Source organism: Eschscholzia californica, unplaced genomic scaffold (genome assembly GCF_041429995.1).
Source record: "Eschscholzia californica isolate CP2 unplaced genomic scaffold, dmEscCali1.0.p SCAF_5, whole genome shotgun sequence".
Lineage (NCBI taxonomy): Eukaryota > Viridiplantae > Streptophyta > Magnoliopsida > Ranunculales > Papaveraceae > Eschscholzia > Eschscholzia californica.
The window spans coordinates 52272413-52294446 of record NW_028238472.1 but is presented as its reverse complement, the minus strand read 5'-3'; the positions used below and the strand labels follow the sequence as shown (position 1 = coordinate 52294446).

The following is a 22034-nucleotide window of genomic DNA, read 5'->3' as shown; positions in this document are numbered from 1 at the left end:
GGGCTTTAGGTCATAATTTAGTTGAACTATAATGCTTATCACTTCTTTGATGTATCAATGTCATCGCAATGGCTATACCGTAGTCAATTTCCAAAAAAATAATTAGACGAGCATTTAGTGTGAACTTGGTGTAACTATAAGGGTTTAAAACAGTCTTGTTCTTCAGAGAAGCAAATTGAACTCTTCAAGATGAAAACGGTTGTTCCTAAGTTAATTGATTGTTGTTCAATTTACCCCATTAGAACTCCCATTAATGGCGGAATCCAATTCCTTACCACTAAAATCAACCCACCTCTCTTCCCCACTCCTACCCTTCACCTCTCCACCAAACCCTTTTCACCTCATCCCCTCATCATGACCTACTCCTCTTCTTCTTCATCCCAATCAATTCAGAACCAGGTAAAAAAACCCCTAATTTCTGGTTAATTAACTTAATTGAAACATGGGTTTGTTTTTTTCTTTCTAATTCTAATCTCTTTTGGTATTTGATTTGATTAATTTGTTTGTTTAGACAGATTTGCCTGGAAATGTTGATAGTAATTCAAATATATATGAATTGATACAAGCTCACGAGGAGAAAGCTGCTCGGTTACCGGCTATTGATGAAGTTCGGACTGTTCTTGATCGGAGTGTTCGTGGCATGCTATCTACTTTCTCTCTGGTAATTGAATTCCCTTTTGTGTTCTTATTGGTGTCATTTATGTTTGTAGCTATTAGTTTAAACTTGATTACCAAATGAATTAGTCAAAACCCTAGTTGGATTATTGCTTGGAATTCTTCAAAACATGGAATTGGTTTAGAAGATTTTACAAACTAATCTTGTAAAATTTTGTTTTTAAGCGTAACTTATGATGGGTTCCTTTTCATGTTGCAGAAGTATGAAGGTTATCCATCTGGTTCAATGGTTGACTTCGCATGTGATGCTGATGGATCACCAATATTAGCAATCAGTAGCTTGGCAGTTCATCATAAGGTTTTTATCGTGACAATCTTAGGGTTCTACTTCCAACCATATAAACACTAACGATTCTTAAGTAATGCATTTTGACTTCAAAGAATTCCTAAATTTGTTCCATCCCCGAATGCCTAAAAAATGAATTCGCATTGCTCGCATGTTTCTTTTTTTGGAAACGGCACCATATTATCAAAGGTTAGACATTGGGTGCAGCCTCTATGGAATCAATAATGAGCTTGTTCTCACTACACCTTGCTCATAAACAAAACTGTCATGATATATGATTTGATGCCCCGGTCATAATACCACATTGTTCTGAAAAGATAAAATAAAATAAAATATGCGAGCTAGGTAGTTGCTTTGATAGACCAAATATTTCATATCAACTAACTGCAGTTCCTCTTTTTGTTGTTTTCTTGCCTCTGGTTCATTCTCTTCTTAGTTTTTGAGTTTTGTCCTCTGACGCTAATATTGCCAAACTTTTACTTTCATATCGGTTATGGATTTCTAACGTTGAAGTTGTAATGAGAAGGTTTACTACTTTACTCTTTACAGGACCTTGTAGCTAATCCGAAATGCTCGTTGCTTGTACCAAGGGATCCGGAGGACCGAACTGACCTTATAATAACTGTACATGGTGATGCTACTTTGGTATGTTTTCTGATGTCTGCTATTAAACTTTAGAACCCCAAGTACTTTGAGACCTTCTAGGGTCAGGGTTTTGATTCAACCAACCCTTTTTTCGGATTTACTCATAGGTTTCAGATAAAGATAGAGATGCCGTACGTACTGCATACTTGAGGAGACATCCCAGTGCTTTTTGGGTAAATCTCCTCTCTTTCTCATATTTTCTTTGTGAACGATATGCTGCGTTGCATCCTTTGATGCTACTGATGGATCACTCAATGAAAGTTTTCTGATTGAAGGTTGACTTTGGTGATTTTCAATTTATGCGTATTGAACCAAAAGTAGTGCGTTATGTGACTGGAGTTGCAACTGCTTTGCTGAGATCAGGAGGTACGGGTGTTACAATCAAAGTTTTCTTAAGGAGTTGTTTATATTTTCTTTGTCAAGCACTATGTAACATGAACATGGGTATGTGCCGGATACGCGGGAATGGAAGAAGGCCAAATAGGGATACGGACACAAACATTTTCAAGTCTTGGGGTTCATTTACACGCAATCTTACTTTTCAATTAACCTTTGTTATATTGTACATAAAAAACGTCAACTAGAATGTTTCTTATGGTTTTTTGCAAATGATGAAGCATACAAAAGGTATACAAAATCTCATATCATACCCATTGAACTGACTACAAATATCCAAGTATCCGCCAAGAGTACCCAAAAGTGCTAATATCCGATCATCCGTCACAACAGGAGTTATTCAAAAGGAGTATTCATGTTAGATAGGTCAATTGAGTTCAAGTTTGAAACAGTTGTTACCTGATCATTACTATCGATCCCCTTCTCTTTATGTTTCGTTTTTCTTCCAGATCTTAGTAAAGAGGAATATAAATCTGCAAAGGTTGATCCAATATCCCAGTTCTCAAATCCTATTACGGTAGATATCAAACATTTTCCTAATTCTTTTCCTTCGTTTAGATTCTAATGTTTTTCAATTCACCTAACTCACACATTTCGCTTGCCAGTCTCACATGAATAAAGATCATGCAGAAAGTACAAAATCTATTGTTCAGCACTTGACAAAAGTTGAGGTAATCCTAAGTTAATCCTTGAATTAGGAAATGTCATTTATTTCGTTTGGAAATAACAGAAATGTACCAGAGGGATCTTACATAAAGTGTTCAGATTTCTAGTAATTTGAACTGCTTTACTTCTTGTCTCGTAGAACATCCACGGATAAGTGAATGGCAATGATTCGTATATCAAATTATTCGACATAAATAAAAAGAAAAATGCCTCATCTGCATTTTTTTAGAGCTTGGAGAGTATTTTTTTCAGGTGGACTTCGCTTACATGCTGGACTTGGACAGTCTGGGTATTAATGTTAAGGTACTTATGATGCCTCATGTTATGCTCCATATCAAGTTCCTTACATTTGATTTCTTAAATCTCTTTTAAAAAAAAATTAAGGGATCAATTAGTTGGTCTTTTAGGTCCTGTTAAATGGGTTAAGTAAGGTCGGTTTGGTGTTACTATAATACATTAGATATTTTAAGTACTTCTAGTTCTGCTTTTCTACGGAGCTCCGAAATAAAATAGTTCTAAGAGAACACGTACCGTCTTATTAGGAAATGATCTTTTATTTTTATTTTTCTAGGAAACAACTTTACAAAGAACAATTTTAGTTAAGAATTAGTGAATTACCTTTATCCATAAAAAATAGCCAACCCCAACTCAGTTTTCTCTTTATCTCATCTGCTAATCATCCCGTTAATCAGATTCGTGCTCGACCAAAGAGTCAAGTTCCTGATTAAGATACATGGTAAGAACCTAATTTGCTAGTCAAGGATGATTTTCATGTTTCAGGCTTGTAAGAGCCAAAAAGAATTGAAATTTGGAAGGCTAAAGAGTTTAGAGATCAATTAGCCGACTTTTTCTCCTTTTAAAAAACTAACTGATCTTTTAGGTCCTATTAAATGTTTTGAGAATGGATAACTTATTACTCAGTATAATGACAAAAAATAAGCAAGTGTTCTCTATTACTCTATGTACTATGGTTTTGTTTCTTTATTATTAATCTATGGCAATTTCTAACATTTCCATTCTTGTTTCTCAAGGCTGGTTATGGTGGGGAAACCTTCAAGCTCCGAATTCCTTTTCCTAGACGCGCAGATGATAGAAAGTAAGACTTCAAAATTTAAATCGTTTCCGGACCATAGTTTAAGTGTACGCATTCTTCTCAACTGGGTCTTTCGTTGTTTTCCTTTTTAGGGATGTGAAAACTCTCATAGTGGAAATGCTTCAAGCTGCTAAAGCTTCAAATTAACTACCCAACAGATAGAACTATGATGAGGTATATTTGTTTAGCCAATTAGAGGTAATATCTATTGGAAGTTGGAAGCTTTATGTTCTTTTATCTTTTAATTCTCTGAATTTGACCATAATGTCCAATTGTTGCCGCCCACTACATATGTTTGCTGAAAACTAAAACCCTTTGATGTAAAACCCGAAGAAGTGGAAAGTAGAAAGAAAATATGAAAGAGGGAAATCCATGCTTGTATAATGTGAATCAAGGTTGTTAGCTTCGAAAAGGAGGATGGAGTAAAGAGTTAAGGAGCGGGTTGAAACTTGGAGGGTGAGGCGGTGCGGGTCTCCCGCATTTTATAGGTTTATATGGTTACACTTTACATCTCCTAAAATATGCATATTCGATATACTAATGTCCATTGTACATAGTAAATTAGATCAGCAAATAGAGTAGGACTCAGTTTCCATTAACCAATTCCGAAGCTTGGCCCGTAGACTATAAAGACCGTAATTATTACAAAGAATATGTAACGATGAAACCTAATGAATACCATAAGATATTAGCAGGACTGGTATATAAATATTGAAGCAACTCTAATGTTTTAGAGAGAAATATAAATGTTACCTTTCCGAAAAAATATCTCTCTCATAATCTCCTAGAAAATCATTTACATATATACGAGGGAATCTTCTGTCATCTCATCTAATCGAGCTCGTTTTTACTATCTGTATTGTGTGCAGGAATCTTGAGCTTCTTGGCCTGGTTGTATTACATGAACAGTTTATACGACGCGGGGAATTGCTAAAGTTCAATCTCTACAGGAAATCATACTTCTCGTCTGTTCTCATTCTCATTTTCCTTTGTGTTACTTGTGTTATTGTAGTTTGTTCATGTTAAAGACATAAAAGCACACGATTGTTGAATGTGAAAACTGAAATGAAACTCAATAAAATTGTATATTGAAAGATTGTAACACAAAATCAAGATCTTTTTACATGTATACATCAATCTCTCTTTTCGGTGGTAAGAAACTAATTCTTTTGTCTATCTGCATACATTAGATCAACGTTTGAGCTTATCGCGACAAAACTTGACCAAGAATCATCTGGTTCATCTCTACCTTAACACTTTACTATGAGGATTGCCTCACAGCGAAATGTGCTTTTTTTGTAACCACTGATTTTGCAACTGCAATCACCTTATCATATGCAGGTGGTATACAGTTTTAGACAGGCACTTGATCAGTAATTAGACTTAAATTTGTATGAAATTTGAAATCGTTTATTACGTAATATTAAATTTGTAGAAAGAAGCAAAAAAGAAACAAGAATTATACAACCAAGTTTTTATTCATAAAAACATCAATACTGCAAAATAGAACAAACATAGTACTTCCTAACACTCATGGTTGCATTTCAAAACCAACTTCTCTAGACAAGAGGTATCAATTACCACAAGGCCTTGAACATGTCTTAGTCTTCTTCACACCATTAGACTTTAACCCTAATTGCTTCCTTGTCTTCCCCACAAAAAGATCCTTGGATTTGATCAACCCCGGCATGCATCCGATTGTAGTAACGAACGGAAACTGCGCAACTGCTTCTTTCCTTCCCAATGACACAATTGCCATTTCTGATCCAGTCTTGTAACTTGACATCTTGTTATCTTTTCCATTAATGAGCAACTTCAAGTTCTCTGCAGTTAACAAAGCATGCTTTTGTGCTAAAAACCCTTGCTTCAATTCCTGTTAAATATGAAGAGATTAGACTTCTTGTTTTAGGATTCAAACAAACAGAACAGAAGACAAAGAAAAAACTACTAAATTCTACAACTTGGGTTATAGGTGTTCTTCTCATATAGTATGAATCCGACTCGAACGAGTCTGACTTGTTTCAGTCTGACTGAAATGGACCTAAAATCAGCTAGAGTCAACAATTTAAACGAGTCAGATGTAAGACTTACTGGGATGTCAGTAATATCTCCAATGGCAAAGACATTGTTTCGACCCTTGACGCGTAAGTACTCATCAACCATCAATCTTCCTCTAGCATCAATAGCATCACCAAACACTGAGTCTTGAATCCAAGAAGTACTCAATCCTTTTCCAATGCAAAGGAAATGACAATCTGCTCTTATAGTTTTGCCATTTGAAATCTCATAAGATTTGTTTTTCTCTGAATGAGAATTCAGATTCACTGTCTGACCCAAAATAACTTCAACTTTCTTTGATGTCAACCAATCTAGAGTCTTGTCGGAGGCTTTCGAACCGATAAAATCTAGCAACCTCTGTTGTTTATGTACCAAAGTTACTTTCTTTTCAGGGAAATCAACAGCAATTTCACCAGCAAATTCAACACCCGAAGGTCCGCCTCCGACGATTAAAATCGATTCTGCTGAGCTTATCTTTTTGTAATCTGCTTGATATTGTTGAAGTCTTTGAGTTCTTGATTTGGGGAAGGATTGATTGTGACCAGTAGCAATGACAAGATAATCATAAGGAATTTGATGGCCATCAGAAGTTAATACTTGTGTTTCGTTGACTCCAATTGCTGTGGAAATGATAATGTGGCCATTTTTGAAGTAATCACTGTGTTTTATCACAGTTCTTTCTGCAAATAAAGGTTCTACTTTTGATCTCAGACTTGCCCATGTTATTTCATAATACTCCTTCCTGAAAAGTCATAAAAATGTCAGACAGATAGACAGACAGACGGACAAACAACAAAAATTATATTTATTCCTCTATTTGGAATTAGTCCCTCCCTCAACCCTCCATTTGATGTAGCGACGTCTCCCTGGAACATATACTCTCACCATTCTCTCTCCATTTGCTTCACGAAGTGATATGTTGCCACATCAGATGGAGGGTTGGGGGAGGGATGAATAGAATTTCTCGACAGACAGACAAATAAAGAGAGAAGAAGCTTACGGGTCAATGAGAGTGACATCAGCATGAAATTGAAGGGATTTAACCAGGAGGGCACCAGCCATTCCTCCACCAACAACCACCACCTTCTTTTTTGATCCATCAAAAGCCATGGGTATATATGGAAGTACTAGTAATGTAAGATGTTTCAAAGAGAGAAAATTGAAAGATTAGAAAGAGAGATGAAAAAACTGAATTTGTTTGTTGTGTAAAGTGATGAGTGAGTAATGAAGATGTTGAATGGCTACCCATATATATATATGATGGATAGAATATTAGATGCTTATGCCTGCAATGACATAAGATGCTTTTATTGAATAAACAATATTTGTACTAGGTTTACGTCTCTAAATACGTCATCTTCAACATCTCAAGTCAACTCTATTGATTGGGGACGGAAGGTACGAGGATTCGAATTCCAGAGAAGGTGGGGCGGGTTTACAATTTCGTTTCTCTTATAATTGTTAATTAAAATAATCTACGAAAACAATCTCTCTAGATCATACATTAGATCAACGATTGAGCTTATCGCGAGGATTGCCTCGCAATGAAATGTTCTTTTTTTTAACCACTGATTTTGCAACTGCAATCATATGCGGGTGTCATACAGTTTTAGACAGGGAGTCCCTTGATCAGTAATTAGACTTAAATTTGTATGAAATTTGAAACCGTACGTTTATTACTTAATATTAGTAATATATGACATAGGATCGATTGCTTTGAGTGGACTCTGAAATATTTCAGTCCTAAGTCAAACCAAATCGATTTGCCTCAGAGTTTTTTCATCCACAGAGCATCTAGTTTTTGTTTGTTTAACCCAATGTTACATGACACTGTCTGTTTTTAAGACTGAGTTTTCCACTGGACGACATGCGGCAACATCTTCTTCTTTTGGCCAAATAACTAAGAAATACTTGTCTTTCTTTTTTTCTCGAGGTGTTGCTAAAAGATGTAATATTAAAAAAAAAAAAAAAATTAGGCTTCAAAAAGATGTGTCGGTCAATAGTTGGTAGCCCAAGTGGTTCAAAGTGTTGACATAAACACCAGAAAGCCTTAGAGGTCCCAGATTCGAATCGCAGAGAAAGTGGAATCTTTGGTTATTTGAATTGGGATTATTAGGGTATAAATAATTTAGTAGGTCTTTAGGCTATAGTTTAGTTGGGCTATAGGTTCGGTCTTGTTAGAGTTTGAGTGAGCGGTTATCGTGTTTATCACATCTTTGATGTATCAATGCCAAATGTAATGACTATCGTTGATCGTAGTCAGTTTCCAAAAAAAAAATATGCGTCGGTTGGAGTGTTAGAGGCGCCTCCTCTCCTCACAAACATCCCCTCAAATTTGGGGTTATTTCCCTAATGACCTCCAATTTTGTGACCAGCTTCCCGCCTGACCCCCTACTTTACGAGAAATACCCATATGGCCCCCTTCCGTTATAACACCGTTACTCTCTCTCTTCCATTTCTTTTCTCTCTCCTCCAGCATGTTTTCTCTCTCTGCCACCTCGTTAAAACCAGCCAACTCATCATCTTGTCCGGGAAAGTCGCGGGCCGGCGACCTTCAAACCTAAAAAAAAAAAAACAATTATTTCATCTCTCCTCTCGCTCTCAAAAAAAAAATCACCTCCTCTCTCTCTCTAAACTCCGGCGAAGGGGATTACCCTTCGCCGGAGATCGGGAGACCTTAAAGGTCTGCCTGAGCAGACCTTTGAGATCTACTCGAGCAGACCTTTAAGGTCTCCCGATCTCCGGCGAAGGGTAACCCCCTTCGCCGGAGTTTAGAGAGAGAGAGGAGGTGAAAACATTTTTTTTTAGAGAGAGAGAGGAGAGATAAAATAAAAAAAATAAAAAAAAAATTGAGGTTTGAAGGTCGCCGGCCGGAAAATTGGTCGGCCAGCGACCTTCCCGGAGAAGATGATGAGTTGGCTGGTTTTAACGAGGTGGCAGAGAGAGAAAACATGCTGGAGGAGAGAGAAAAGAAATGGAAGAGAGAGAGTAACGGTGTTATAACGGAAGGGGGCCATATGGATATTTCTCGTAAAGTAGGGGGCCAGGCGGGAAGCTGGTCACAAAGTTGGGGGCCATTAGGGAAATAACCCTCAAATTTGTATTGGGTGGGAGTCCGTTTCTAAAAGATATACTAAACTATACTATATATTAGGAATCCTAATTCTTACCAATGTATATATACATAGTCTTCATCTCTCTATCTCTGATCGTGTGTAGTTTCCAAAAGATTATGAAGATGGAAACAGAAGGAGGAGGGTTGTGTTCTAAAATCCCTGATGAAATAATCATCACCAACGTTCTTGTGAGGTTACCAGTGAAATCACTCTCACCATTAAAGTCAGTATGCAAAAAGTGGTACTCTTTATTCTCTGACCCTTTTTTCATTAAACTTCACTGTAATCATCATGCTACTCAACAAGACAAATTCACTCTCTTTATCAAATTTTATAACAAATTATACTTTGTCGATTCGGGTTCATTGTCTTCACCACCTAATAATCGTATTTACACGACCCATTACCCATCTATCTCTTTTCAACCTTGTATTCAATTTGTGGGTTCTTGTTATGGTTTGGTTTGCTTCATTCATCATCGTTTTCATCGTGCTACAGATTATCATATAACTGGTACATATTACCTTTGGAACCCATCCACTGATGAATGTAGACTACTACCTTCACCACCATGTGCTACTTCACTTCATCCTTCGACTACTAACTCGTACGGGTTTGGTTTCTATTATGATTCCAAGCTTGACGATTACAAACTATTGAAAATACAAAGCATGTGGACTCGCCATGATTTGCGTTCTAGTGACTCAGTACTCTATACTTTACGATCCAATTCATGGAAACAACTCATTCAAGACATACCTTGCGAAATCATTCACACCGTTCACGGTGTACTTGTTAATGGAGCTCTACATTGGATGGCAACTATGTTTTCTAAAAGATATAATGTTATAGTTTCCTTTGATGTGGTTGATGAAAGGTTCAAGGAAGTGTCAATGCCGAAATTTTTGGAGAACAAATTCTGGTTACACTTATCGCAACACATAAAATTGGGTGTTTTGAATGAGTGTCTTTGCATATGTGATAATGTTAGCAAGGTTACTACTGATGTATGGGTGATGAAGAAGTATGGGGTAAGCGAGTCTTGGACTAAACTGTTTACTGTTCTAAGAAACAAGGTTCTTCGAACAATTTCGCCAATCAAGTGTTTCGAAAATGGTGACATATTGTTCGAGGGTGGAAAGGGCTTAGTTTTATATGACAAGTTGAAAAAGACGAGTAGAATTATTAGGGTAAAGGGCATCCGAGGTGGTTTTGAACCTTTGATTTGTTTCGCTAGCTTAGTTTCACTAAATTCTGGAATTACTTTGAAGAAAATATTATATAAAGAGAATCAATATTAGAAGACGAGAAGAAGCTTAATTACAGGAATATATGGAGGATATGTATTTGGAACTTGACTTCCTTAGACTGGTTGTTGAGAGATTTACATTGTTCATGGTGTATGTTTCGATTGATTTCAATTCTTAAATTTTAGTCGGAGAATTATTTGTTATATAAATAAATTACTGAAATTATATATAATTGATTCTTGTGAAAATACACAAGTTATGCGTAGTCACAACTCAATCGAGAGACATCTTCTACATTTGTAGACTCACGACTAACTATGTAAACACTCAACTTGACTTATTTTTAGATACAAATTTTTGGAAAAAATTTAATTGAAATTTTGAAAATAAAGCTTTTTTGACAATTTTTTAAATATTACAATTTTTATTGGTAATTGTAATTTAGGTTTTAAAATAAGGATTTTTGAGTGAAAGGTCTAATTTTTTGGGGGTAAAACCAAAATAAATCCAACCTTGCCAAAAAACGAGTTTCCAGTCCAAATGTCAGGACAACTCATTGTTTCCTGATTTTTTTTATCCCCCTCTTGCCCTTGGACGGGATGCTGACGTTTCCTGGCAAAAAAAAAACTGGATGGTAAATAAAATAATTTCCCTTACACAAAAAAATTCAAATTTTCAAATTTTGTTGAAAATTCAAATGAAATCTCAAATTGCCGCCCAGCAAACCATCTCTTCCTGGTAAATAAAGTAATTTCCCGTACACAAGACTATTCAAATTTTCAAACGAAATTTCAAATTCCCGCCCAGCAAACCATCTCTTCCCGGTAAATAATTTCCCGTACACAAGAAAATTCAAATTTTCAAATTTTTTTGAAATTTTCAAACGAAATTTCAAATTTCCGGTACAAAAGTGTCCAGTACAGAATAAAATTTCCGGTAAATAAAATAATTTCCCGGTCACAAGAAAATTCCCGGTACAAAAGTGTCTAGTACAAAAGAAAATTTCCAGTAAATAAAATAATTTCCCGGTGCGTCAGACAATTTTTCAAAAAAATTTCGTTTCCCGGGAATTTTTCGATGGCAATTCCGTAAATTTCTGAACAGTACAGGTTTTGATGGACGAGTTGTCTCTTTTTCAGAAAAAATCGTTTCCCGAGAAAATTTTAATGGCAATTTTGTAATTTTCGATGGCATGAATCGTAAATACTTTGTTTTCCAAGGGTCATTTCGTCATTTTTTTTCCAACCTGACTCTTTGGACCTGCCTTTCATTTTTTAGCTACCTAGGATGGGAAACCTATTTCTTCCCTCATTTTGGATGGTTAACCCAATCCCTCTAAAAATAATATCACTGATTATCATTAAGGTCACTTTAGATTTTTTTTTTTCATTCCAAATACACCCCTCCATCTATTAAATTAATTTAGGGCTTCTTCACCCTAGATTAGGGGTGGGAATCGGTTCGGACGGGCGGAAAACGGACACTAAGTCAACCGGTCCGGGTGGAACGGGCATAAGTCTTAAGTGTCCATTCGGACATCCGGACAAAACGGGCGGGCATTTCGGATTTTTCTCTAACAAAATGCCCGTCCGTGACCGTTTTGATAGTCGGGCAAACCGGGTATCGGTCGGTCGGGCACCGGTTACTAATGAACAAATAAAAAAAGATTATCCGAAATTAAAACTGTTTAGTAACTAAATACAACGTTCAAAACTCTCACTTTACAATTCCAAAAAGTACATGAATACAAAATTAAAAGATAATCATTGAGATTTCTCATTGATTACGGTCAGTTCTATTCTTCTTTACATGGATTACGATCTGTGCATTGTGGGTTCTACGGTGTATTGTGGGTTCAAGGGTTACCGATGAGATATTAAGATTTTGGAGGAGAGAGACACTAGAGAAGTAGAGAGGTGAAGATAAGATTAAGAAAAATGATTTCTAGGGTTATATATTTTTACTCTTGAAATCTAACGGTTGTAGCTAACCCTACAAATCTAAAGGCTTAAAATCAATCATATAGGCGGGCGGGTATAACGGGCAGGATAAACGAACGTATATGGACGGATTCGGTTGGGCGGACAATATAAGCGGGCAGATTCGGTCGGACCACCGGGTAAGGACTTATGCCCGCGTCCGTCCGCTTAAGCTTTTTCGGTCGGGCGGGTACGGACCTATTCGGGCAACGGACGGTCACGGACGCTTCGGACTCGGGCGGTCGTGGGCGGATTCCGGGTTTTCGGACCAAAATCCCACCCCTACCCTAGATCCACAGAAACCAAGCTTGCAAGATTGAGAACTATATCTTCTCCGTAATTGTTATCTTTCTGTCTCTGTCTGTTCCTCTTTCTCCATCTTCCATTAAAATCTAGATCATCACTGAAACTGAGTTTGGGAGATTGAAGACACATCAAAGGAAATACATCTATCCGAGTCTTGTAGGAACTCGATTTGTGTTTTAATGAACCAGATTTATCCGAGTTTAGAGCCGATTCAACGAAGATGAGTTCATCTATGTGAGATCTCGAAACAAAGTATCTTTTGACGAAGATGAAGTGCTCTAAAACTGTTTGATTTCTCTCTAGTTTGAGGATCTCTTTAACTTTATAGACTTATATTCGAGTTTTATTAGATCAACATATATGTTAATTCAAATCCATAAGTTTTTCAGTTTCCAATGTGTAGATTTATTCGAGTTTTTTTTTTTTTCTTCTCCATCAATTTGTGTATCTACTCCCTAGACATTGAAGAACTACTAATCAGTTTTAAAGTTTTTTTGACGATGAATTTATCCTCTCATTTTGAAATAGCTTTGTTTCATACGTTCGTTCGAGAATTCATCTATACGAATTTGCATATAACTATTGATGTTATTGAGGATATGATTTTCAAGGTAATTACGGAGTATATTTTTTGAGAAATTAAGAAGAGGATGAAATTTAAACCACGGGAGGACGTACCTAGATGTGTTTTTTTTTTTATGATAGGAGGCCAGTGTGTTATAATGCCATGTTTCAAAAATTGGATATACCTAGATGTCCACTAAAGGTTTGATCTTTAAAAGCGCCTTTTGTAAGTGTTAGAGGCGCCCCTTTTCCTCACAAACATGAAACATCCCCCTCAAATTTGTATTGGGTGGAGTTGGTCCGGGTATACTGAAGGGTTTAGGGAACAAAAAATTGGTAGTTTCTAAAAGATATACTAGTAGTACTATATACTAGGAATCCTAATTCTTACCAACTCACACACACACATACACATATATATATCTTCATCTCTATCTGATCGTGTGTAGTTTCCAAAATTGTGTAGTTTGTAAAAGATTGTGATGATGATGATGAAGAAGATGAAAACAGAAGAAGGGTTGTGTTCTACAATCCCTGAGGAAATAATCATCACTAACATTCTTGTGAGGTTACCAGTGAAATCACTCTTACCATTAAAGTCAGTATGTAAAAATTGGTACTCTTTATTTTCCGACCCTTTTTTCATTAAACTTCACTATAATCATCATGCTATTCAACAAGACAAATTCACTCTCATTCTCAAATTTCGTAAAAAATTATACTCTTTCGATTCGGGTACATTCTCATCATCATCATCTTATAATGACCTTCTTCACAGACTTCAAATGAACCATTACCCATATATCTCTTTACCACCTGTAATTGAATTACTCGGTTCTTGTTATGGTTTGGTTTGCTTCACTCATCTTCGTCTTCATCATGCTGAAACTGGTCATATGACTACTAGTACTAGTTATTACCTTTGGAACCCATCCACTGATGAATGCAGACTATTACCTTCACCACCTTTACTTGGTGGTTCTTGTTCCTCGAAGGGGTTCGGTTTCTATTATGATTCCAAGCTTGACGATTACAAGCTATTGAAAATACAAAGTATTTCGGATGGCCACAGCGACTCATTACTCTATACTTTACGGTCCAATTCATGGAAACAACTCTTTCAAGACATACCTTACAAAATCATCGACACCCCTTGGGGTGTACTTGTTAATGGAGGTCTTCATTGGATGGCAACTACGTTTTTTACCCGTAATGATGTTATAGTATCTTTCGATGTGGTTGATGAAAGGTTTAAGGAAGTCCCAATGCCGAAATATTTGGAGAACAAAGTGTGGTCAGACTCATTAGAATACATAAAATTGGGTGTTTTGAATGAGTGTCTTTGCATATTTGATAATATTAGCAAGGTTAGTACTGATGTATGGGTAATGAAAGGTTACGGGGTAAGCGAGTCTTGGACTAAACTGTTTACCGTTCTCAAAAACAAGGTTGTTCGAACAATTTCGCCAATCAAGTGTTTCGAAAATGGTGACATATTGTTGGAGGGAGATGGAAGGGGCTTAGTTTTATATGACAAGATGAAAAAGACTAGTAGAATTATTCAGGTAAAGGGCAAACGACATAATTTTGAACCTTTAATTTGGTGTGATAGTTTAGTTTCACTAAATTCTGGAACTAATTTGAAGAAAACATTATGTAACGAGGATCAATAGAAGACGAGAAGAAGCTTAATTGCAGGAATATATCGACGATATGGATTTAGAACTTGACTTCCTTAGACTGGTTGTTCATAGCTTTAGATTGTTCATGGTGTATGTTCGGATTGATTTCAAACTTAATTCTTATATTTTAGTCGGAGAATTATTGGTTATATAAATAAATTACTGATTGAGTGAAATTGTATATAATTGGTTCTTGTGAAAATACACAAGTTATGCGTAGTCACAACCCATTCGAGAGGCATAAGTTTTTGGGTATCATTTTCTTTATCACTTTCTTATATCTTTATTGAAATAATTAATGCTTTTGTTGATAGAAAGACATAAGACATCAACAGATATGATGAGATTGACCTTAGTCAATGTCCTTTGACCCCAAATACCTATTGGCATCTGGGTATAAAAGACACGGATTGACCTGTCCGAGAGTCAAAGCAATGGGTTCGAGCTCAGGCCAATCTGAGCCCTTTGGCTATCGGACTGATTCGAGTCTGAGACTAGTCCGATGGTATTTTTCAAGACAAAACTTCGAGTTTGCCCCTGCTTTGCTTCAAGACAATGCTAATTGGTTCTTGTAAAATTATATATAATCGGTTCTTGTGAAAAATCCCCTACGTTAAATTTGAATTACTGAATAGCCAAACCGCCTTTGAAACTACAATTCAAATGGGTTCAAATCCTTGCTTGTTTTTATATGGCAAAGACTACTCGCCTCTCCTCCCACCTTTAGCAGTTTTACTGTTTTATTTTCCTGGTCCAGTCAGGTTTTTGATCTTGGACAGGGTTGGCAACCCTATTTATTAGGTATCCAACTCATTTCCTTTTGAAGATTGGTTGGTCGTCCATCGAGGGAATTTTGGAGGGTAACTTTGGAACCTTTTGGTTCTTAATCTAGGAAGTCAAGGCAATAATACATCATGAAAGAGGTCTAAAGCCCGACAAATTTGTTACATTGTTTACTATATTTATTATCTAAATTACATGGGATAAATCTTGATGGCAAACTGTTTCCACCGAGACTCGGTCTCATGACCTCATTGGCTTAAGAGAGGGTGTCCAACCACTGCACAGGGCGGTGTATCTTCAATGAAAGTTTTAATTCCTATATTCACCTAACGTGGGAGAGGTTATGTTTGTCTCTGTCTTTGAAAAAGATTTAGATCGATATGATCATTAGTAGTTTGGAGTTGGTTGTTTATTCTGAGTTTACTAGCTCAGAACAGGTGTGGCAGCTCTTGTCTTCTTCGGTATCCACTATCTTTGTAGAAACTACCATGTATTCGAAGGAATCGACTGAAAACTGATAGTGTTTAGTTTAATGTGTTTAGGTGATGTAACCTTTGCTTGTTCTTGTAAACTTTTTTTTTTTTTTTGGTGAACTTGTAAACTTTTGTTAGATAAATAAAGTTTACATTTTTTTTTTGTCGAAGTAAATAAAGTTTACATTGAATAAACACAAATAGCCGGGTACCTGAGAAAAAAAGAGTGACTGCCAATAAAGAAAGGCCGCGGCTTTGGGGAATAAAGAAAATTCTCCGGAGAATATAGACTTTTCTTAAAACTAGTCAAATAAGATTGACTTTTATGTTTCTTTTTTATTGCTAAGGGGCTTCTAATTTTAGAAGATGTTATAAAAAAAAGCTCCTTCATCTCATCACCTGTCTCTACCACCTCATCTTCTCGTCACCTCATCATCTTCTCCGGCGAAGGTCGTCGCCGGCCGGCTAATTTCAAACATAAAAAAAAATTCCTCTCTTCCTCTCTCTCTCTCTCTAACACTCCGGCGAAGGGAGACCTTCGCCGGAGGTCTGACCAGATCTGTTCGTGTCTGTCCAGAGAATTAAAGTACATCTCTACCATCTAGTAATCTCTCTCTCTCTCTCTCTCTAAAATAATCAAAGTACATCTCTGCTCACCTCTGTTCTACAGAGAATTAACATGAAGATAACTACTACCAAGTCTACCAACACTGTTACTTTCTCTCTCTACTTACTCCTCTCTTTCAATTTTCTTTCTCTAACAATTTCATCTTCTCAATCACAATCCCCACCACCATACAAAGATCCTAATGTTCCAATCGAATAAAGAGTCTCTGATCTCCTCTCTCGGATGACACTTTCTGAGAAAATCGGTCAAATGACTCAAATCGATCGACCCCTTGCTACTCCTCAAGTCATCAAAAAATTCTTCATAGGTAAGTAAGTAAATTAATTAGATCTTAATTAATTGGGATTAATTAATTTAATTGAATCTGATGAGTCAAATTAAGTAAGATTTGATTAATTGGATTTAACATGCAGGGAGTGTTTTAAATGGAGGAAGTAGTTCTCCGTCGCCGGATACAACGCCGGCATTGTGGGCGGATATGATAGATGAGTATCAGAAATCAGGCATGGAAACTAGGTTAAAGATACCAATTATATATGGAACAGATGGAGTTCATGGGCATAATAATGCCTTTGGTTCAACCGTTTTCCCTCGTAATATAGGATTAAGTGCGGCTGGAGATGAAGATTTGATGATAAGAATTGGAAACACCGCTGCTTTAGAAATATATTTTTTTTTTTTATGTTTGAAGGGCCGGCGACCTTCGACGGAGTGTTAGAGAGACAAAATTTTTTTTTTTTTTATGTTTGAAGGTCGCCGGCCGGAAAATTGGCCGGCGACCTTCGCCGGAGAAGATGATGAGGTGGCGAGAAGATGAAGTGGCAAAGAGAACAGATGAGATGGAGGAGAACTTTCAAAAAAATGTATTCTGTATTCCCTATAAAAATTTATTCCCCGGAGAATTTTCAAAAAAATCTGGATTCCCTCGAGAATTTATTCCCCGGAGAATTTTCTTTATTCCTCAAAGTCGCGGCCTAAAGAAAAGTTGTAGAATATGATATGATTGATTAGACCAGTTGGAACATCTTTTTCTCTCTCCTAATGAAATATCTAGGAAAATGGGTATGAATATTGTGTGCATAATGTTCCTATCTAGTTTTTTTTTTTTGTTGAAATAACCTATCTAGTTCAATCCATGTGCACATCTTATACAATTATTAACAGAGGCCATTTGGTGGATTAGTTTTTCTTTTTTGTTGAACTATTTGGTGGATTAGTAGGTAATGAAAAAAGACAGCAGCTTTTCTATGTGCAGCTTTCACACAATTCAAAATTAAAAAGACTTCATAAAAATACTCTGAAAACAATCCGATTCGTCTGAATCTGTCTTGTTCAAATCTAACACTGATTAAGCCGTATTCGGACATGAGTTACCAAAATCTGGACAACTGAGTTAGTCGGACATGATACATTTGTTTGACCGAGTAACATTTTCCATTAATTAGACAGCTCACTTATATTTGTCACCATCATAAAGCTAAATACAGCCTGTGAACAACACAACCATCACCAACCCTTTATTCTTTTAAAAATTCAAAAATGAAAACCCATTGCCCTAACCCCCATCTATAAAACCATTCACACCATAAGCTCATTCATTATCAACATCTCTCTCTCTCTTCATATATTTGCTTGGATTTTAACACATTCTCTCTTTTTCTCTTTCATAAAAAATAGAAGAGTAATGGAAGCATCAATGAAGATGAAATTCTTTGCTGCAGCTACAATCATGGTAATGGCTGCCTCAGCTGTTCAAAATGTGGTTGCTGCTGATGAACCAGCACCTTCACCTACTTCAGATTCATCTGCCTTCTTCCCTGCTGTTTTTGCTTCTTTCACTGCTGCTGCTATTGGTTTCTTTTTCTAAATCAATTTTAATTTAATTTGATTTTGTGTGATTTTTAATTGTTTCTTGATGTAAAATTCCTTAGGTGTTTTATGTACATTCTTGAAATTCAGCATATTTGTTTGTCATTCCAATAAAAAAAAAAATTGAAATTCAAACTCTTTTTGAGTAATGATATTATTGATTGATTTTGATTATTTCCCAAATCAACATTGACATCCTTGAAATCTCGAGGTCACGGTACCTTAATTACGAATAGTTGATATCTGAATAACGTAAAATACAATATAAAAAATATATCGATGATTCAAAAATGGGCGGATAGATATTTTGGGTGTTTTCGTTTAGTTCTCAAAACATCCTTCATTGAGGTTCCTCGTACGTCCTCATAATAGTTGAAGATCCAACATTTGCTTCTCGGATGATAATTGGGGTTTTCAGTTAGTTAATTCTCTTATCAAACGTGAAAATAAAATAATTAAGAGTTATAAATACAACCGAGTTAAGGGATGACAAGACTGGTCGAGGAGTTAGGGTTTCATGTCTAGTGTCACCAACCTATTCTGTCTCATAATTTTGCTATGCGCGTTCTGTTCGGTGCAATTATAAGTTGGTCTAGTTTCAACTTCTCTTATTATGAAGACAATCAAGCATGTCTTGGAAGATTGATGTATTCTTAAATGAAAAAAGAACAACTGCAATAACATAATTGCACTTGTAGAATGATGGAAAATGAAATCATATTTGGAGTTGTATCAAAATAAGCCTAGGCTGTCTTGATGACTTTAATAATTACTAATTCTTTTATCTGTTAATGATATACGAGAATAAACCAACAACCATCATAAATGTTCTGAGTCTTCTTTGCACATGGTTGATGGGCCAACTAAGAATATACAAACACTACTCAATAGTTGTTTGTGATGTGTCCTTTGAAATTCAATTGTGAAATATATTTATTTTTTTCCATCTTTAAGTAGCGTAAGAGAAAAAGGTTTTGAGATCACCTGGTCATAGGTGGCATGTTAAATCACACCACAAATGTATCTTATTCGTTGTGGTCGACATTCGTGCTGCAATTTTGAGCGAGAATTTTTATATTCTTTATGTACTATGATGTTGAATAAGACTTCATATATGTTATTATTTTTATTGATCAATTTGTAAAGTAATTTCTTCAACAAAAAAAATAATTTTGTAAAATAATTTGTTCAACAAAAAAAAATTGTAAAATAATTTACTACATATATTTACTATGAGGTTGAGTCGGTCAATGGCTTACTGTAATTGTTGTTTGTTGTTGTTTAGGTCAGAATAATTTTTGTTTCATACAAAATTATGTCGTCAATCTAGCCTTTCATTCCTTGATTGGCTTTTGAGCAATGTAGTATCCATAACACAAGTATGAGGACCTATCTCCACCAAGAGGCTATTAAGGTGTATGCAATATGTGTGACATCCATAGACTTAGCAGTTATTGATATTGTTCCGCTTTAGACGTCTCAGACTCAAATCTATAGATACAGAGTTTTTGTTTTTGGGCAAGGCTCCACGAGCTCGCTCAAAAGGCCTCGACACTTATCAAGCTTGAACGTACACCTATAGACAAGACTCTGGACACTTTCACCGAGCAATGTGAGACTATCACAATCATCCATCCCATGATGAAGAGCCAGCTTCGACTCTAATACCGCTTCTGACGCCCTAAGTTTTAGGAATTTGTGCTAATGTCTCCGTTTTAAACACCTCAAACCCAAATTCACACGTAGAAGATTTTGTTTTTGAAAAAGACTCCCAACTAAAAGACCTCCCCACTTGCCTCAATCCACTTCCCCTTTCTATTAAAAGGAAAAAAATGAAATGGTAGCAAATAATGTGCAGCTAGAAAACATTGATCCGGCTGTGGCACACAACACATGAAGTCCCCATAAAACCCTAGAAAGAAGAAGGTAAAGAAGAGAAGCCAATGGCCGGTTAAGATTTCATGAACAGGAAAAAAGGCGGGACCCACAAATACTTTGACAGCTGTATGGCACCAATTAGTCAGACACGCTGTCAACATCGGGCAGCTTAGCTGTTGAACAAACCACATTCCGGGCAGCAACTTCCAAACTGCCCGTAAAACCCCTCTCTCTCTCTTTCTCATTTCTTCTCCTATAAAAACCTTTCATCTCTCTTCATTATTCCTCCCACCAGAAACCCTAATTCTCAATCTTACTACTCTGCTACTGCAAGTTTCTCTCTCTACAAAGAGAAACTAGCAAAGCAAAGTAACTCTCTCTCTCTCTAATCTAAATTACTCTCTCAGAAATGGAAGCAATGAAAATGAGACTTTGCCTTGCAATCATTGCCATGGTAATGGCAGCTTCTGCCATTCAAAATGTTTCAGCTGCTGATGCACCAGCACCAAGCCCTACTTCTGGTTCATCTTCATTTGTTCCAGCTGCTTGTGTTTCAATGGCAGCAGTTGTCTTTGGCTTCTTCTTCTAGAGATCTGTGTATTATGGGTTTCATGATTTAGATAGAAAAAAAAGATTCATTTTCTCTCTCTCTACCCTTTCACTTTCTCTCTCTACTTTTTTTGATCAATTCTCCTTACCCATTGATAAATCTGATCTGGGTTTACTAGATCTGATTTGTTTGTGTAATTTGGAAGAGTTGATGGAGAAGAAGAGATTATGAGAGATAATTAATAATTAATTATGAATTAGTTATTAATTTAATATTGTTTGTTTGAAGTTTTAAATGGAATTTGAAAATTTGTTTTGATTGTGGGTGATGTATGATGATGATGGAGTTATTATGATGTAATATATGTGATTTGTAATTTTTTTTTTGAGATATGGGAGAGAGGAGTTTCTTTGTAATTCATTTATTTAGTAAATAAAATTTTATTATGTTTCTTTTATTATTAAAATCTTAATTACTTATAATTTTTGTTAATGTTTTATGTTGCTTGATTTCATTTTCCTTGCTTAAGTGTATTGGTATCATTAGGTTTACATTTAACAATTAGGGTAGATGAATTGCAAACCCATCACAACTTGTGGAGTTTAGGATTTTTCTTGGTGAACCCATCATTATAATGTATTCTCTTGTATCAAATATTATTCTTAACATTCTAATGATAATTGAGCTAGTGATCCACTTACATAATGGGGCAGGAAAAAATTAAACATTTGCTTGTCTAAAATTGTGGAAGTAATGCGCTAGTTGGGGAATTCCGGTAAGCTAATGGAATTTTATGCCATTGTTATGGTATCTAGGTTTACTAATTGTTGATATTTGGAAAAATGATCTAGCTATCCAGACAAATTTAGGAAAAAAGTTCAAATCAACAATTGAGATTAATTTGTCTGACTTCTTCATTTGTGCTTCAAGGAAATCTTAATTGTTGATTTCATGATCTCTCAAATCTGGCTGGAATTTCAGTAGCTCTATCGCTCCAATATAACTTATATACATAATACACTTGTGATGGGTTTGCAATTGATATATTCATTACATGTATGAATTGTGTATTCGTTACATAATTGATGTAAAGTTGTGTGTTTATCTAAAAAATAATCAAAATGACAGATAAGAACA

The 22034-nt window shown here is 35.9% G+C and overlaps 4 protein-coding genes and 1 long non-coding RNA gene across 5 annotated transcripts; 4 read left to right on the top strand and 1 right to left on the bottom strand.

The window, feature by feature from the left end:
* Positions 1 to 4870, top strand: LOC147540465 (FMN binding protein). Its single transcript, XM_086638909.1, has 12 exons — positions 1 to 399; positions 512 to 661; positions 875 to 973; positions 1511 to 1606; positions 1714 to 1779; positions 1882 to 1972; positions 2452 to 2519; positions 2608 to 2673; positions 2921 to 2971; positions 3700 to 3764; positions 3854 to 3935; positions 4631 to 4870. Exons 1-11 carry the CDS (start codon positions 190 to 192, stop codon positions 3906 to 3908), a joined length of 1017 nt encoding a protein of 338 aa, XP_086495035.1. The 5' UTR covers positions 1 to 189; the 3' UTR covers positions 3909 to 3935; positions 4631 to 4870.
* Positions 4871 to 5149: 279 nt separating this feature from the next.
* Positions 5150 to 7042, bottom strand: LOC147540464 (uncharacterized). The gene is made up of 3 exons (XM_086638908.1): positions 6820 to 7042; positions 5853 to 6561; positions 5150 to 5634 (listed from the first exon to the last, which is right to left on the bottom strand). Exons 1-3 carry the CDS (start codon positions 6927 to 6929, stop codon positions 5335 to 5337), a joined length of 1119 nt encoding a protein of 372 aa, XP_086495034.1. The 5' UTR covers positions 6930 to 7042; the 3' UTR covers positions 5150 to 5334.
* Positions 7043 to 9057: 2015 nt separating this feature from the next.
* On the top strand, positions 9058 to 10236 carry LOC147540463 (F-box/kelch-repeat protein At3g06240-like). The gene has a single exon (XM_086643224.1). The coding sequence runs from the start codon at positions 9058 to 9060 to the stop codon at positions 10234 to 10236; it is 1179 nt and encodes a 392-aa protein (XP_086499350.1).
* Positions 10237 to 13519: 3283 nt separating this feature from the next.
* Positions 13520 to 14707, top strand: LOC147540462 (F-box protein CPR1-like). Its single transcript, XM_086643223.1, has one exon. The coding sequence runs from the start codon at positions 13520 to 13522 to the stop codon at positions 14705 to 14707; it is 1188 nt and encodes a 395-aa protein (XP_086499349.1).
* A 1773-nt stretch (positions 14708 to 16480) lies between these two features.
* Positions 16481 to 17669, top strand: LOC147540461 (uncharacterized). The gene is made up of 2 exons (XR_015225643.1): positions 16481 to 16907; positions 17014 to 17669. It is a non-coding gene; the product is annotated as an uncharacterized LOC147540461 (long non-coding RNA).
* The last annotated feature ends 4365 nt before the right edge of the window (positions 17670 to 22034 follow it).